The sequence below is a fragment of the Actinia tenebrosa genome, unplaced genomic scaffold, assembly GCF_029948245.1.
Source record: "Actinia tenebrosa isolate PJP-AT-01 unplaced genomic scaffold, QUT_ActTen_1.0 PGA_scaffold7__59_contigs__length_16204524, whole genome shotgun sequence".
NCBI lineage: Eukaryota > Metazoa > Cnidaria > Anthozoa > Actiniaria > Actiniidae > Actinia > Actinia tenebrosa.
The window spans coordinates 13,296,792-13,313,886 of record NW_028292584.1 but is presented as its reverse complement, the minus strand read 5'-3'; the positions used below and the strand labels follow the sequence as shown (position 1 = coordinate 13,313,886).

At 36.9% G+C, this 17,095-nt stretch overlaps 3 protein-coding genes and 1 pseudogene across 11 annotated transcripts in view; 2 read left to right on the top strand and 2 right to left on the bottom strand.

Moving 5' to 3' along the window:
• LOC116308680 (basement membrane-specific heparan sulfate proteoglycan core protein) overlaps nucleotides 1–9,461 on the bottom strand; it is a 46,677-nt gene extending 37,216 nt beyond the window's left edge. For all 8 annotated transcript variants that reach the window (XR_016121682.1, XM_089039813.1, XM_089039816.1 and 5 more), the window contains exons 1-2: nucleotides 9,322–9,461; nucleotides 8,873–9,238 (exon numbers count right to left, since the gene is read on the bottom strand). Coding sequence is in view for 7 of the 8 variants with exons in the window: in XM_089039813.1 (XP_088895939.1) it covers nucleotides 8,873–9,238; nucleotides 9,322–9,418 (463 nt within the window). In the remaining variant the exon portion in view is untranslated. The remainder of the gene's footprint in view (nucleotides 1–8,872; nucleotides 9,239–9,321) is intronic.
• On the top strand, nucleotides 1,224–4,164 carry LOC148905693 (uncharacterized; annotated as a pseudogene).
• Nucleotides 3,799–7,178, bottom strand: LOC116302069 (uncharacterized). Its single transcript, XM_031711268.2, has one exon. It carries the CDS (start codon nucleotides 6,239–6,241, stop codon nucleotides 4,781–4,783), a length of 1,461 nt encoding a protein of 486 aa, XP_031567128.2. The 5' UTR covers nucleotides 6,242–7,178; the 3' UTR covers nucleotides 3,799–4,780.
• A 137-nt stretch (nucleotides 9,462–9,598) lies between the features above and the next one.
• The window catches only part of LOC116295322 (uncharacterized), a 44,617-nt gene continuing 37,120 nt past the window's right edge, over nucleotides 9,599–17,095 (top strand). For both annotated transcript variants that reach the window (XM_089039830.1, XM_089039831.1), the window contains exon 1: nucleotides 9,599–9,736. In XM_089039830.1, coding sequence (XP_088895956.1) covers nucleotides 9,682–9,736 — 55 coding nt within the window. In that variant the 5' untranslated portion in view covers nucleotides 9,599–9,681. The remainder of the gene's footprint in view (nucleotides 9,737–17,095) is intronic.

Here is a 17,095-nt window from a genome sequence, read left to right as displayed (position 1 = left end):
TTTAAGAGATACGAATTTTTAAAGAACATTATTAGGGATAAGTCTTATGCCGAATGCGTGACAAGCGTTACACAGCATAAAAAACGGCGTGACAAACTTTGTTTTTGGCGCGTTTGCACGTCAAGCTAAACATGCTGCTTCCTGCCATGCAAGCAAAAAACACAGAGAAAAACTCGATATTTATAAGCTTTATAGTTCCAGGAAGACTATTGGGTTTGAAGTGAAGTTATTATCGACTTTTTACTTAACAGAAGAAAGGAATTTCTGAAATATTTGGTACGTAATAAGATGATTTTTTAGATTGAGAACTCCAAAGTAAAATAATTTCATGATGAAAGTGTTTAGCGACCAAAAAAAGATTTTCAAAACTATAATTACACAACTAGATATTAATAAATGGTAAATTTTCAATTTCATATGTATTTCTTGTTTGTTTATTCAAGTTTTATAGGATTAAATCTAAAGAAACGTTCGGTAAAAAGCTTTATTATTGAAAGGATTTGGTTTTTTAGAGCTATGAGTCTGCCATTTTTTCAAAACTTCCCCAAATAAACTTATGATTCTTTGTCAATAATGCTTAAACCTTAGCAAATTATCTCTTTAACAAGCCTGGGTTACTTAAGATCGTTTTATGCTTTAACTTTTATTGAAAATAAACGTTTTGTTTCGTGCAATTCGAGTAATAAATTTTGAAATTCCTCAAATGTAGATGCGCAGTACGTGTGCGCGTGGACAATAGTAGGCACCGTCCTTAATACTTTATTTTCTTTTATTTATTTGTTTTTAGATGAAGTTCTGAGACCCAGCACCAACATAGCTGTCTGTTATTCAAATTGCATGCAACAGCCCTTGATGCAGTATTGTGAAAATTAGTCATCCGTATAATATACCTCACAAAATCATGTTACAAACATATTATGCCAAAATCTCAACCACCCATACTTTGTGTATCACAATAAGTTTAAAAGCATAAGTATAATACTTTGCAGATACTGTAGAAACCACTAAATGGATACTGATTTTCTAATATTGTTTCCCTTCTAGCAAGTGTTTGGTAAAAAAAATTGAAGGATATAAAACAGGAAGTTATAAGACATTGCTTGATTTGCATATGAAATAGACAAAAACATCAGGATCAATAGATCGTATTCATGTGACGTCACGGCATAATCGGCCGCCATTTTGGAGCACATCTACCCACTTGTATCATATGTAAACAAAACTCTCACAGCTAAATTTAAAATGACTTCTTTTCGAGATTCCTCAATTTCTTCAGCTAATAATGATGAAGAATTATCTGTTCCTCTTTCACAATATGCTAAAAAATTAGAAGGAAAGGTAAAACAGCGCTACATGGAGAAAATTGAGAAGATTGGAATCGATCCTGTCTTGATGGAGGGGAAACGTGTCGAGCCGGACTGCCTACCACCAGTCGAATCAACTGATTTACTTTGCTATCTAGTTTTAGAAACTAGTTTCTATACTCAGAAGCAATTTAAAGCTTTCAGGAGTCTTGGGGCATATAACCAAATGGTTTCAGGCTTTATAAGCGACGTAAAAGGGCACAAAATTGCAGACAAGTTTGTTGTGTTGGCCAAGGTGCGACATTCTCAACGAATGAATGACACATTGATTTCAGTATGAATTATTACAGAAAACGATGGAACAATAAACTGTGCTCACTGTTTGGGATGTAAGGCAGGATTAGCCGAATCTTGTTCCCATGTTGCAAGTGTTTTATTTTACCTTGAGGCTTGGACCAAGGTAAACGGAAAGCTTTCGTGCACTCAAATGAAGTGTTCGTGGATCATACCAACCTTCGCGAACGATGTCGAGTATGCTAGAGTCAGCGATATCAACTTTAAATCAGCCAAAAAAATGAAAGCCTACCTAGATGAAAGTATAGACAGATTACCTGAACTATCTGAAACCAAAACAAACTCGAGAGAAAAACCTGACTGTAATGTTGAAGTGCCTGCGCCGAGTGAACCGGAAATGGCGAAGTTGTATCAAGAACTTAGTGAATGTCAGTCGAAGCCAGTCATACTCTCCCTAGTTTCTCCTTATGCTGAAAGCTACGTTCTTTCAAGCCGCAAAATACCCACAGTGATGGATCTCTTTGATGTAAAATATTTAAAGTTGCCTTATAATGAGTTAGTTAAAGTATGCCAAGACATCAAGATTGAAATTACGAAGGAACAAATCGACAGAGTCCAACAAGACACACTAAAACAAGCTAAAGGCAACAACTTCTTTAAACACAGAGCAGGGAGAATCGGGGCTTCCCAAAATAAAGCTGCTGCCTCTACGGACCCTTCACTTCCTGCACAGTCATTGATACAAGGAATTTGTTATCCAGAGCTTAACAAATTAACAAAAGAAGCAGTAGTTCATGGATGTAAACATGAAGCAGGGGCGATACATGCATATGAACAGCTCATGAAAACTAAGCACGTGAACTACAAAGTCTTAAGTTGTGGTACATTCATAAATGAGGATTATCCCTGGTTGCATGCAACCCCTGACTTCTTATGCTCATGTGATTGCTGCGGAGAAGGGTGTGGTGAAGTTAAGTGTCCCCTCTGCATTGAGAACTTTGATTTTGATACTTATGTTAAACAGCCATCCTCATGTCTAAAGAAGAACAAAAACAATCAATTTGAATTAATAAAAAAACACCAATACTATTACCAGGTACAGCAACAGTTATTCACAACAAAGTTGAAGTACTGTGATTTTGTTGTCTGTGCTGTTGGACACAATAATGAGATGGCACTTGTAGGTCAAAGAATTACTCCAGACATAGAACATTGGAATGAAGTTCTGCCAAAACTTGAAACATTCTGGAGGGTTGGTGTGCTACCAGAAGTACTGGGTAGATGGTACACAAGGCGGAGGAATGTTCACAACTTGGCACAGAAGGATGCTGTTTGTTACTGCAGACAGATGACTGAGGAAGAAGTTGTTCATTGTTCAAACCCTGACTGTGTAATCCGTCAATTCCATCTGTCATGTCTGGGAGTCAGTGGCATTCCAAAAACTTGGTACTGCCCTAATTGCAGAACATTACCACAGTTCAAGAGAGGAGGTAAAAGACGATCATTAAATAATGAGGCTTTGAAGCTCAAGTGCATTTGCGTATGCAAGGCTACTCCAAACAGCGAAGACAAGCTTGTGAAATGTGCAAATGAAAGCTGTAGCAATGGCAGATTTTTTCATGTGACATGCCTTGGGCGAAAGCGAATGCCAAATAACAGTAACAGTTGGCTGTGCCCAGTGTGTTCTGTAAGTAATGCGAATGCTAGATCCTCTGTTAACCCTAATTCTAGCGCCTCTGTTAACACTAATGCTACAGGCTCTGTTAACCCTAATTCTAGCGCCTCTGTTAATCCTAATGCTAGAGCCTCTGTTAACCCTAATTCTAGTGCCTCTGTTAATCCTAATGCTACAGCCTCTGTTAACCTTAATTCTAGCGCCTCTGTTAATCCTAATGCTAGAGCCTCTGTTAACCCTAATTCTAGAGCATCTGTTAATCCTAATGCTACATCAAATGTTACATGTACTGGAAGCTACAGTCCTTCAGGAGTTCAGTATGTAAAAACTGTCCACCATGTTAACAAGCAACCCCGTGACAAGCATGCACCTGTTGGAAAACTTGGTAATTATGAATATGGACTAATCGCTTCTCCAAGTGGATGGTTAGACTGTGTTATTATACATGAGGCTCATATATTATTAAGAAAAATAAGCAATGGAATTGAAGGATTTCAAAGACCAACTCTTGGACCAGTAAGACAATTTGATATAATGTCTGGACCTTTTATTCAGATAGTTCACATTAACAATAATCATTGGGTGTGCATGACATCCATAGGCAGTTTTCCTGGTTATGTTAATCTTTTAAACAGTTTATCGTCTCCTATAACACAAGAAATACTAGATCTGGCTGAAAATTTAACAGGACCAATGTTCAGAGGTGTAACCCAGGTACCCGTTCAACAACAACAGAATGGCAGTGATTGCGGTGTCTTCTCAATTGCCTATGCAACAAGTCTAGTTCATGGACAAAATCCAGAACATGTAAATTATGATATTCCTAAGATGCGCCTGCACTTATTACACTGCCTAAAAAGTGGACAGATGTCCCCTTTTCCTACCACTTGAACTTCTTTGCATGTTGATAAATGAAGGAAAAGCTTAATTTCACCAATATCTCTTTTTTTATCACTCTTACTAAATAATTTTGTTATTAGCTTTCAATTATTAATTTGAATTGATTCATTCTAAAAAAACTTATTTTGAATCTTGAATTCAAAAATGTAAATATTGATACATACATATAATAATTAATAAAAATAAGTAAACAGATGTTGCTTGATTGAGGGAAAGATAATAAAATAATGACTCTAGGAGCTATAAATAAATATATTACATATTTCACCTTATATATTTCATGCGAAAGTCCATTTGTTATAGAGTACAGACACTAAACGTGTGCAATACTTCGTACTATTCAGTGCTAAATAGCACCAATTAATAATATAAAAACTAAAGGATTAGCATAATTCAGCACTATTTACTGCTATTTATGTTGCACACTGTTAGTGTTTGTACTCTACTAAATTTCATATTTTTCTCAAAGGAATAATATAGGAAACACTAATTTTTAGATAAAGTGCAGCATTTAAAAACCTTTATACAGGAATTTGACTATCTTCTTTGTTGTAATTTTGAAAGAGACAATCGTATGGTACAGTTCCTAGAAGTGTATAAACTACAATCAATCGAATGGTACAATTCCTGGACAAAGGTTTGTCAATGCAGAACAGACTGTTATTATTCTGTCGATCACTGGTTTCTTACCCTCTTCAGATCTGTTTGGGTCAGATTTCAAAAAGTCTATAGGTAGTATTCCAGAAAGAATCAAGTATTTTCGCCTCAAAAGCCCTATCACTCTTTCAACGTGGATTCGGACATTAGCTATGCCCCGTGTTCTCTCGACATCCTCAGGGTCCAACTGGTCTTTACCCTTTGTAAAGGCAGGCATTGCAAGTTCTGCCCTTTGGCACATTAAGGATTCTTGGATAGTGAACCCCCTGTCTGCCAGAACAAGGTCACCAGGTAACAATTTTTTTAAGATGCCACAGTGTTCAGTAATGTACTTGTCAGATGTCCTGCCACCCCATGCCTCTGAAACAAAGGAGATGCTTCCTTGGGGGCTTACACCAATTAGTATTTTCACTGTGTTGTGGCTTTTATAGTTAGAATATGTCTGTGCTCTTGCCATTAGATTAGAAGGTCTATTTATAAAAACCTCAAAACAATCAATAATTACTGTGGTTCTGTTTCCAAATGCAAAGTGAAAACACTGAGGCATAGTACGCCACAATTCTTCACGCTCAGGCCACTTTATTAATGGAGCAAGTCTTATGTCTAAGGCTGTCATCCACGCTAAAAATATTCTGGATACCGTAGCTTGAGATATGTCAAATTGGTAAGCTAAATCTTGCATTGGCATGTTCCATTTTAGCTTCATGAGAGTAAGTACTAACTCTTGAAATGAAGACAAAGTAGGTGATCGCCTCGGAACATGTGGTGAAACATGCTGATAAACGACTTTTAATATACCAAAAGTCGGCAATCCAGTGTAGAATCTCACCTTTCCATCGTCATTAACAAATTCGCTCTGATCATAACGTGCGGCTTTGTTGTTTGAGTTGTGAAATAAAAAATCAAACTCCTCAGTTTGTGTCTCAGCCTCGATGGTTCTCGATTGTGAATCTGTTTTAAATGGCATATCTTTTATCTTCTTCTGTCTTTTAGCTTCTCTCTCAGCCTCACGTTGGAGTTCTTCTTCTTTTGCAAGTTCTCTCTTCGCTTCTAAGCCCCTTGCTCTCTTCTCACGTTTATCGGCTGTTTCTAAATTTGAGAGATACTTTTCCCCCGAAGCACGTTTATTATGGCCCAAATCCAATGACGGTATCCAGTCTGGGTGATTTCTTTGCATTAGAGGAGCTGGTTGTCCCGAAACAAAATGCTTTCCACAAACGCGACCACTTTCCAAAATGGCGTCGGTAAGGTCTTCTCTACTAATCGCCGAAATCCACGAATTTCGACGTTCCTCAGACAATTTTTTCACTTCTTCGCCTTGGTTTGTGATAATGGAAGGTATCCTTGCCATATGAATACCTTTATCTCGCCCACTTCGGGTCCCACAACCGACTATCGCGCATAAAACCATTTTCTTTGTGGTGTACCACAAGGCAGTAATTTAGGCCCACTTTTATTTCTCCTGTATATTAATGACTTACCAAATTGTTTGGCGCAAGCCATAACAAGAATGTTTGCTGATGATACCAGCATCAGCGTTCATGGTAAAAATGTAGGAGACTTGGAACCAAGCATCAACACTGAACTCACTAATATACATCAGTGGTTCTTAGCAAATAAGCTAAGCTTGAATGTAGCGAAAACGGAATTTATGATTATTGGGTCCCGCCAAAAGTTCACAGCGCAATGCGATTCCACTATTAATATTGCGATTAATGGAGCTAGCGTTAAACAAGTTGATCACACCAAATCTTTGGGTGTCACTATCGATAAAAACCTTAATTGGTCAGAACATGTTAACAACATTTCGAAGAAAATCTCTTCAAGTATAGGGGCTCTAAAACGTGTTCGCCCATTTATTTCGACCGATAGTGCCATCCAAATCTACGAAGCCTTCATTCTACCCAAACTGGACTATTGTAGTGCAGTTTGGGATGGATTAAGTGATAAACTATGTGTTCAACTACAAAAGCGTCAAAATCGAGCGGCTAGAGTTATCACAAGATCTAACTATGACATAAGATCTAGCCATCTCCTTGACCAATTAAACTGGGATACACTTGCAGTTCGTCGTAAAAAACAAAAAGCCCTACTAATGTTTAAGACGATGCAGGGACGTACACCAGTTTACTTACAAAACCTTTTCTCCGACTACCATACTAAATACAACCTTCGAAATCATGATCATAAACTGTCAATACCTAAGCCACACACTGAATATCTAAAACGATCATTCAGCTATAGTGGGGCAAAATTGTGGAATGACCTACCGTTAAATATAAAAGAGATCAAGTCAGTACGAAAATTTAAAACGGAAATTGATAGTTTGTACAGTAAGAAAAGTTGTAACTAAGGGCTCCACGGCAGACATGTAAAACAGTAACTAGCTTTTTAATCGTAAATCTTTACTTTTAAATATTTTTAGGCAATCGACTGATGTTTTTACCGTGGCAAAATAAAGAAACTTCCTTCCTTCCTTCCTTCCTTCTTAACCTCTTCGCTTTGTAATTTATTTGTATTACATGTGCACCAATATGGCGGCCGATTAATGAATAGGTCACGTGACTGAATACGCTCTATACAAGCTGTATGACTCAGGATGAAAACAATGCCCTACTATGAACATGAAATATTTATCATGCTACATCATCATTATAAACATTCGTGCTCCCCTATATCTACATTCAAGAGTGTCCCATCCTAGCTCTGAAATCATATTAGTAACACTAGCAGTTTGGTTTCATTTAATGCAAACATATTAAATTGCAAAAATCATAACCATTGACTCTACATGTATGCCTAGATCATAAATATACCTAATATGTTGAAGCCCTTGCAAACTGGATTCCCAACTTTCTTGGAATTCCTAGGAATTCTCAACAATTCTCCAGTTTGCAAATTAAATTTTAGCACTCGACTGCTTTAAGGTTATAGCTCTTGGGAATTTCTGGGAATCTCACCTTCATGATTCAAAGCTTTGAATTTTTGAGAATATTATTTTACAGCAGATCAGACCGAGAATTTTTTGGAATTCTTGAGAATTAATATTTCAAGATCCAGGGGAGCACTAAAGAAATTAAATGCTTTAACTTTTACAGTAATGCTAAGTTTTATGAAGTTTGACTGTGCATAAATGAAATGTGTCAGTTCCATCTGCCAGTCTCTACATAAACCTGGAGAAATCAATGTACGTATATTTTTTTCAAGATGAGATTGAAACTTGATTGAAGATTGATCCCCGACCGACACTGTTTTTTTAAATACTACTACAAGATACGAAATAGGTGTAACTTAAGGTATTTCCGGACTTTTGCTACTGCACATCTCGGCGCATCTCATTTTTTACCGTTCATTAATGTTGTTTTGAAAATTTCTCCAAATAATATCTTACTTTAACAATCTTTCTATACTCTGACAAAAGATTTTGTAATTTCATGCAAATTTTGAGGTAAATTTGGGTGTTTTTCGAAACATGCTAAGATTTCTATTGCATGACTTTGTCAGTTTTGTTTCAAAATTGACAAATATATTGACTTTGTAAAAATGAGTAAACAAAAAATTATTTTGACCTCCTTAGTTTCAAATTCAATTCAAAATAGGTTTTCTGGTCGCTGGAGATTACAAGGTAATGTATAAAGGACTAGAACCAAGGTCCACACGGACAGGAATGGTGATTTTGGATGGAAAATTCAGATTTAGTCACTTATAGCTCGTCTATTCAACAAATACACATCACTTTTTTATGTGTCTGTCCTTTTATTGAGGATAAATTGCATCATCACATTGTCAAAGTAGTGTGGATCAACGAGACGTACGTCAATCAAGGCGTTGGTGGACGCCAATCAAGGCGTTTCCATGACATTCTGTAGGCACCTATAGAATAGCTTTGTGTTTTCCGACAATGTTATGAAACGCTTTGTGATTGACGTCCACCAAAACCTTCGTCGCGACAGAAACGATCGCTAGAGGGCGCGTGTGATCGATAATGGCTGTAAGTTTATATTAGAGGTTACTTGTACAAAACACGTATATCGTAACTCACCGTTCACTATCACCATCGTGTAATTAATAGCAAACCTGAAGTCCGTGTTCATCACATATATACTGTAAAACATTTCGTCTGCAACCCTTAGGTTTCTCAACTCAAACGCGACGTTTACAATATTCAAAGAAGATGTAACTTTCAAATCCAGATCTGCAGCTCCATTAGTTAAGTAGACGTCTTTTCTTCCTGATTGTTCGACTAGTCTAATTACTTCTTGTTTTCCAGCTTCAGTTTTAACTTTGTTCCTTCTTATTCCCACGGAACTCCAAGTAAAATTAGCACCTACATCAACAGTCCAATTAAGTCGAGCAGCTTCACCTTGAACGAAGTTTACGGAATCTTTTGAATGCAGCCAAGTGAAAGCTGCATCGACAAGGAAAACAAAATTACATACCTAAATTTTGAACCAGTAGTTTTAGATTTTAAACCGCATTCCAAGCTATTACCTGAGCTCTGACAAAGCAAAGTAGAAAAAGCAGCGATGAATATAACATTCATATTAATTTTACAGCAAAAAGAGACACACAACGGTTTCTTTTTCATCCCACGGATAGCGTCTGGCAGCGACTTTCTAAACCTGGAAGGTTCCAAGAATTATTCGTGTCAGTCGTGTCCAGTCGACTTGGTTGCGTCACGCGATTCAAAATAAACATCGACGTGAGCCTGGGAACGAGGAAGTAACTGAATTCTCGTGTGTATTGTTTATGAATAAATCTAAGTTATGGGTGTTTATGCTTGGCAGCTTTAGGGAATATCATATATAATTTTAGGACTACAACTCAAACATTGTTTTAAGTGTGAACAAGATGGAATATTCTCTGGCAATTCTCGTAATACATTCAAGCCTTCTGATAAGCGCAGGTAAGAACTGACTAGATAGTTGTTAATCGGTATAACATCAATTGATTATTAAGAGCAAACTAACTGTTATAAGATTTTTTTCATTCGATTATGCAATTAACAATTAAAAACTGCAATAAAAAGAAGCGGTCACCAATCTCGTTTTCGCGCACAATGCTCTTCAAATTATATCAATGTATAGGTTTTATAGCGAAATGTGGTAGCAACCACTTGCAGCAAAAATCGTTGTATCGCGACCCGCCGTTTTTAAACTTTATTGAAATTTGGTCTTTTCTGAACCGTTTCTGAATTATCTAGGGTTTATACAAATTAGTCTACGAACACGCTCACTCAAGCGTCGGTCATCAACGCATTTTTTCCCCGAAAATCTAAAGCGACTCAAGAATATTCCAAGGAGTTGCTATGGAGAGTAGTTTTTAAGTTAAGAGAAAGCTGGTCAATCTATCGAATAAAGGAGGGCCATAATGTAAACTACTGGGCTACCAGAAATGTATGCCACGCTCGTTAAATAAAGTTATATTATTATTATTATTAACATTATTAATATAGGCAAAGACCAGGAAAGGTGAGAAGTCTTGAGCGGTGTGTTTACAAATCCTCAGAACGGCCCAAGAATTAAGTTCCTCGAACATTGAGACATTTTTACCAGTAAATCGAAACGACTATATTTTAATCACTTTTATTAAAATTCCCTTATGAAAACAAACACAGATTACTGTGGAAACTTTCGAAGTTTAAAGCCACCGAAATGTTTACAGTGCGGACACTCGAACCATGAAAACTTTGATGGTTTTTTGACATTTTTTCAAAACTATCCAATCAAAGCCGTCTGTAGAAACAAAGGAATCAAACATTTTTAGGCGCCATCCAATCACAACAATCGGTGGAAAATATTTAGATGTTTAATGAACGGAAAGTGCGGAAAGTGCGCTATTATACATGTAAATGGTGAAAGGACTGGTTATATCGATCGAGAAAAGTTTAGGTCGACTTAATTTGAGTTAGCTGGAGTGGTCAGATGTGAAGGTCGTTTTATGGCTTACAAAGTAGTGTTTGCTGCCACATTGAATTCGAAGAGGAATTGAATTGCAAAATGGTCGCCAGTTTCGTTACGTAGGGTTGAGCTTCTGGCGCTAGAAGTTTTGAAACGTGTAGGTCGAATACTGACCTCTATCTTGTGTCTTAACCCCTGATGATAAACACTTGTTAGATTGAACGACTATATATATCCCAGAGCTTTCGTATTTTGATACTTTATATTATAATCACCACCATACCCCGTGTGTGCCGAAAACCTGGACCCCCGAAATGTAACGAAAACCTGGACCTAGGCCATGGCCCTACCTATGGCCCTATCTATGGCCTACCTTTATTTCTCATAAATTCTCCGAAATATCAATCTTTTAAACAGTATTCATTTGCAGAAGCCCTCTGAATGAAACTTAGCTGACAATGGCAGACCGGCAGCTTTTCTTAGGAACACAGGAGGCCCAAAATTCTATTGTAACTATGCACTTGTCAGCAGCACCCATCTTGACTGTTTGTGAATTATTTTATTATGTATAAACGTATTTGGATTTCATGTTAAAAACCGAGTATTTGGGTTGTGTGGATGATGCATCTCTGTAAATTGTTAAAAGAACAAGCAGGTACTTGAACAAACAGCTAGAGCTAACAAACTGCTGGGCTACGTCAGAAGAAACACTCGATACATCCAAAGTATCTCCGTGAGACGAACGCTGTATCTTACTCTCGTTCGTGCTCACTTTGGATACGCATCACAAATATGGGCACCACAGTCTATTGAACTAATATCAAGAGTTGAGAGAACACAAAGACGTGCCACAAGATACATCCTCAAACTGCCATTCTCATCCACCGTCTCTTACAGTTCGAGAATGAAAACTCTGTCTTTACTACCAATAACTTACTGGCATGAATACCTTGACATGATTTTTTTCTTTAAACTAACGCACAACCTGATACACGTGAAGCCTAATCTACTACCAGTTCCTCGACGTACACGACCAACAAGATCATCAAACAGTAATGTTGTCAAGTACGCAGTACGTCAGTGTATGACCTCTACGTACCAGAAATCCTATCTCATCAGGACAACTAGAATATGGAACGCTCTCGCTGATGAACTAAATCTGAACATGGACAAGCTCAACACATTTAAACCATGTTAAGTTACTAAGTAACGTCACTGGACAGTTACAACTGTTACGACCCACGTACTTTTAAAACAGTTTGTTTAAAATGTAACTCTTGCAGAAGCCTCACTCTTGCTACCTCCTGTTGTTAGTTATTTGATTCAAATGTGTCAATATATCTACTTAAATTATCTTTATGCACTAAGTTTCATTTAAGACATTATTTGGGCCCGCAGTAATTGGCTTCACGCTGTTGCGGTCACCCTGTCATATATATCACAGTATTCTTTCCCAGTTATTATATTTCCAGTTTAATATATGGGGAAACTAATTAAATAAATAAATAAATAAAGTACACGAACCATTGACTAGCAGATAATTTTCGAGCATGTGCCAATGTAATGCAGTTAAAACTTTTGTGTAAGAGTGAATAATCAAACAAATCCATCAGCAAACTTGTATATATACTCTTTACTAAAAAAGAGATCAATATCACATTACTTTAATTGCATTTTATTCCAAAAGAGAAATGAAAACTATGAAATATAAAATATATGAACTCACCTCGTGCTCGAAAAGTCAAGAAAGACAAATCTGCTGACTCATCAAAACAACTGGCTCAAATAAATGCACAGGAAGCCCAATATTAAGAAGTTTGGGCTCCTGCCGTGCTAACAAGAAAGCTGTTGGGCTGCCATTGTCAGCTAAGATTCTTTCAGAGGATTTCTGGCAATAAATACTGTGAAAAAGATTGATATTTTGGAGAATTTATGAGAAATAAAGGTAGGGCCATGGCAGGGCGATGGCCTAGGTCCAGGTTTTCGGCACACCCCACACCCCCGCGACGCATACACTAATTACTTTTGTTCTTCGTACAATACGGCTGCCACACGTTGATTTTCCCCAAGAAGAAATTCACTCATAAGATAAAGAGAGATAATTAGCTAAAAACTAGTGTGAGCTTCGTCGGTGTTTCTAATGAAACAGTAATGATGAAAAGGTAAACTATACACCGTGAAAAGATGAAAAACTTACTGACGTTTCGGACGCTAGTCCTTCGTCGGAGTAAAATAGAAAGAGGTGGTAGAAAGGAGTGTATATATGATAGAATAAGACAAAAGAAACCAATGAGCCAAGGTGGGCAAGGAAACAAAAACAAACAATCAAAAGACAAAAGAAAGGGTTAGTTAAAAGCAAATTAAAGCGTTCATTAATCCTGTTGGGACTAAGAGTGCCCAATAAGTGAGTAAGCCGCATTTCTTTGGTCTTGCGACAATCATTGTTGCCGTCGTTAATCAAAGAAAGACCGAAAACAATAAAGTCAGAAAGAGAATGGTTAGCTAGATTAAAATGGCGGGAAACTATATAAGACTATATAACTACATATATAATTTAATTTGATAGTCTTTCCTTACATCTCTTCAAACACCACTCGGTGGATGAAATAATATTGGTGATTTTCCCGAGCCCAGCATCGGCTGAATAACTCCGAAATTGATAGGTTTTTAAAGAAGGATTCCAATTCTATTTATTTATTTATTATTTATTTATTTATTTATTTATAATTTATTTATTTATTTATTTATTTATTTATTTATTTATTCATTCATTCATTCATTCATTCATTCATTCATTCATTTATTCATTCATTCATTTATTTATTTATTTATTTATTTATTTATTTATTTATTTATTTATTTATTTGTTTGTTTGTTTGTTTGTTTATTTGTTTGTTTATTTATTTATTTGAGAGATAAGGCGGTAAGCCGTGTGGGATGGGCTCGGTAATCGTATAAGAACATGCGTAATAGGTAAATTACGAGCTTTATATGAAGCGACTGAAGAAGAGGGCCAATGGGCCGTAAAATGAGCCAGCTCAACTAGAAACCGTGGACAGCTGCTTCTGCCTGTATTGGGCCTCGTCAGCACGCGGCGTATCTAGAACGGGTAGAATCCAACGTAAGAGTAGTACATGAGAGATATCTCTCTTATCATTTCTCTTATCATTTATCATTTGATTCAGACAGTCTTCTATGTCCTGCATGTTGTAGGTTTCTTGTAGAGCCGTTTGGAAGTGGTCCTTTAATTTACGCCTGATATGCGGTTGAAGATTTAATCTCTGTCGCTCTTCTAGTGCAGTGAGATCACGTTAGCAGTTTTTGATTCGTAGGGAATCTCAGAAATTTGTAGAGATTGTCTAGGATGATAGAAGAGATCTGTGGCAGTGCAGTGTTGTCGTCCTCCTGCTTTTCGTCCAAATGTTGAAGTCTTGGTGGACTAAAAGTGGAATGAAAGTAGTTGTTAAACATATTGGCTGACCAGATGGTGTGACTGCATGGACTCTTCTGGGAACATCACCCCGATTTGGAATTTAGTTTGAAGTTTGACCAAAATCTCCTTGGATTATCGATTTAACAGATCAAAAACAGTTTTCCGTGTTTGATACTCTGATCAAAACACGCGGGATGTTGGGAGAACACGAGAGGAGCGTAGGAAACCACGACGCGTAGCGGAGTGGTTTCCAGCTTCTCGAGTGTTCTCCCAACATCCCAAGTGTTTTGATCAGAGTACCAAACACAGAAAACTGTTTTTGATTTGTTTTATAAAATAACAAACGCGCGAAAAGATCGAAAAAAAGCAAAGTCTAAGTAAATTATCCCTACGTGCCGTCTTATTCAAACTGACCAATGAGAGTGCGCGATAGATTAAAAATGACGATAGCGTGTTTTGATACTCTCATCAAACATGGTTTTCGACCAATCCTAGCGCGCGTAGTATACCAATTATTTTATAACAGTGTATCAGTGTATCAGTGTATAAGATTCTCTGCTTTGTTTGACCAGTTTCTTGACTAAGGCACAAAGAATGATGTCCAGTTCTTCCGAGTATACAAATTCTTGAAACTGCAGTAAACTGGATACGATCGTTCTATTTGTATTTGGATACTTTTCAGACTTCTTGCTCTGCATTGAGATGACAACAGTAGTTGAGTGCAGTGTTGGAACTGTGTTCAAGCGTGACTTTGGCTGACGTAATATGTAGTGTTTCTTTTGAGGTTGAGTTTGAGTGCCGTTGAAATGAGAAATACGATGACGACAGCAATCGACAGTAAAGAATTGAAAAAATAACGGAAAAAGGGGAAAATTGGAAAGTGAAAAAATCAACTAAAACTAAAAATAATGAGCTAGGAGTTTTAATTAAAAAAAAAAAGAAAAAATAAAAAAAAAAAAAGAAAAGGGTTGATTACCAGACAGTAGGAATGAAGGTCAGAGAGACAAAAAGTCAAGAAATAGTAAAAAAGAACTGCTTATTTAGGAATGATCAATAAGAAATGACAAGAGTGTGAAAAAATGAGGTCTGATATAAATGTCAACGACATTATTTTAAAAGGGAAGTAGTGTTGAGAATGAAAGAAAACGAGTACTGAGACGAGGAACTCATACAATACACTGGAAAAGAAGAAGGATATGAGAGCAAAAGGCTGAAGAAAGGGATATAGGAATGAAGGCTCAATGATAAAGAAAAAGTTGCATAGATAGTGAAGCGAATAATTGCTTCAAACCGAGATGAGCTAGAGCTCGTACCAACATGAAATGTCCAATAGAGGAGGGGGCAACTGACAAAAGTATAAGCATGTTACAGTGAGACTAACCTTTACAAGATGTTCGAGAAGAAAGAAAGCGAAAGAAGAAGGCAGGTGATACGGTTTATAGAATAATTCATTTTTAAGAGGCTATGACGTTTCCGTATGACGCCATATTCAGCATCTCCTTTTATGGTATTTTCTTATCGTTGTTCGCTGTCTTTATCATTTTAATTTGATCGGATGGAGAGTGTTGTGCAAAACATTTCAATGTTTATGGAAACTTGCTTAAAGATTAAAGGATTTTGTGACGTCACCCAATTTGACGCCATCTTGAATTTTAAAATACTCTTAAATGTTGTGGAACGAGTGACTTCTCCGACAATAATCGTTCAAAAATTGACCAAATTTATCCATTGGATAAGATTTTCCATTGGATAGCACTATCCAGGCTTCGTACAACCTGGCCCATGAGTGGAGTTCGACGGACTTCTGTAATTTAGACGTTTATGATTTTCTCATAGATTTTATATTGGAAATAATTTCTGTTGCTTACAATTAGTATAACCCAACGTGCTACGTCATTTCTGTTTCTGTCCGTACGTGTGTACACATGCACCACGGGGTTCCCGGTTGATTAGACATATTTTAGGTGTTCATGGTTATTTTAGATTAACTGTATTTGTGACTCCAATCACATTAGTGGATAACTTGTACAGCTGATTAAACTCAATCCAAAACAATACACTGACTGATTCGAACACTTGGAAGCTCTGAATCGATCTAAGCTAAGTATCTTCGAAGATACATAACTGGATAGATAGATAGATAGGTTTTCTACAAATAAAGGAAATAAAATAATCTGATTGCAAAAATGAAATATGAAATACGAAAATAAATAAAAAAGGAATAACTTATCTTACCAGACTGTACGTTCTTATGTCTTTTATCTTTTAAGAGAGAAATATGATCAACTCGCATATAACAACAAAAACTAGACTCTTTATAATAATAATAATAATGATGATAATAATTATAATAATAATAATAATAATTATTATTATTATTATTTTTTTTAAATTATTATTATAAGAATAGGAAATCGCACGATCTCGAGTACAATTTGGAAATTAATAGACACGAGTAATGTTTTGAAAGTTCTTGTAATTGCGCGAGCCTAGCAGCAGTAAGGGGGACTCTCGGCCACCCCCCGGAATTACATGGGTATTCCCCGCGCTCACGTACGTGCGTCGGCCGCAGGTATTACCCGTAAGGTCGTTCTGGGTATTACCTGCGTAATTCGATTCGAAAAGCTCTCTACGGGTTTTACTGGTGCCCCACATTACTAAGTTAAAATATTACCCCTAATGGAGGACAAAATATCGTTAAGTATACGATGAGTGGTAAGCTTATTTGTCCAAGATGTAGCAAGAGCTTCACAAAGTGTGGTCTGATTTCCCATCTACGCAGGAAGGATCCCTGTGAGATTGTGACGACTTGTACGACAGCGCGCGAGAAATACGTAAAGGAGTTGACAAGAAAGCCCGTGGTTCCCAAACCTGCTTTTAGACGTCGTCCTATGAAATATTGGATGCGTCCGCGTAGGGTCGTAAACGAAGG

Coding starts and splice junctions, on each gene's coding strand:
- LOC116302069 (XM_031711268.2), bottom strand. CDS start 6,241: ATGGTTTTATGCGCGATAGTCGGTTGTGGGACCCGAAGTGGGCGAGAT.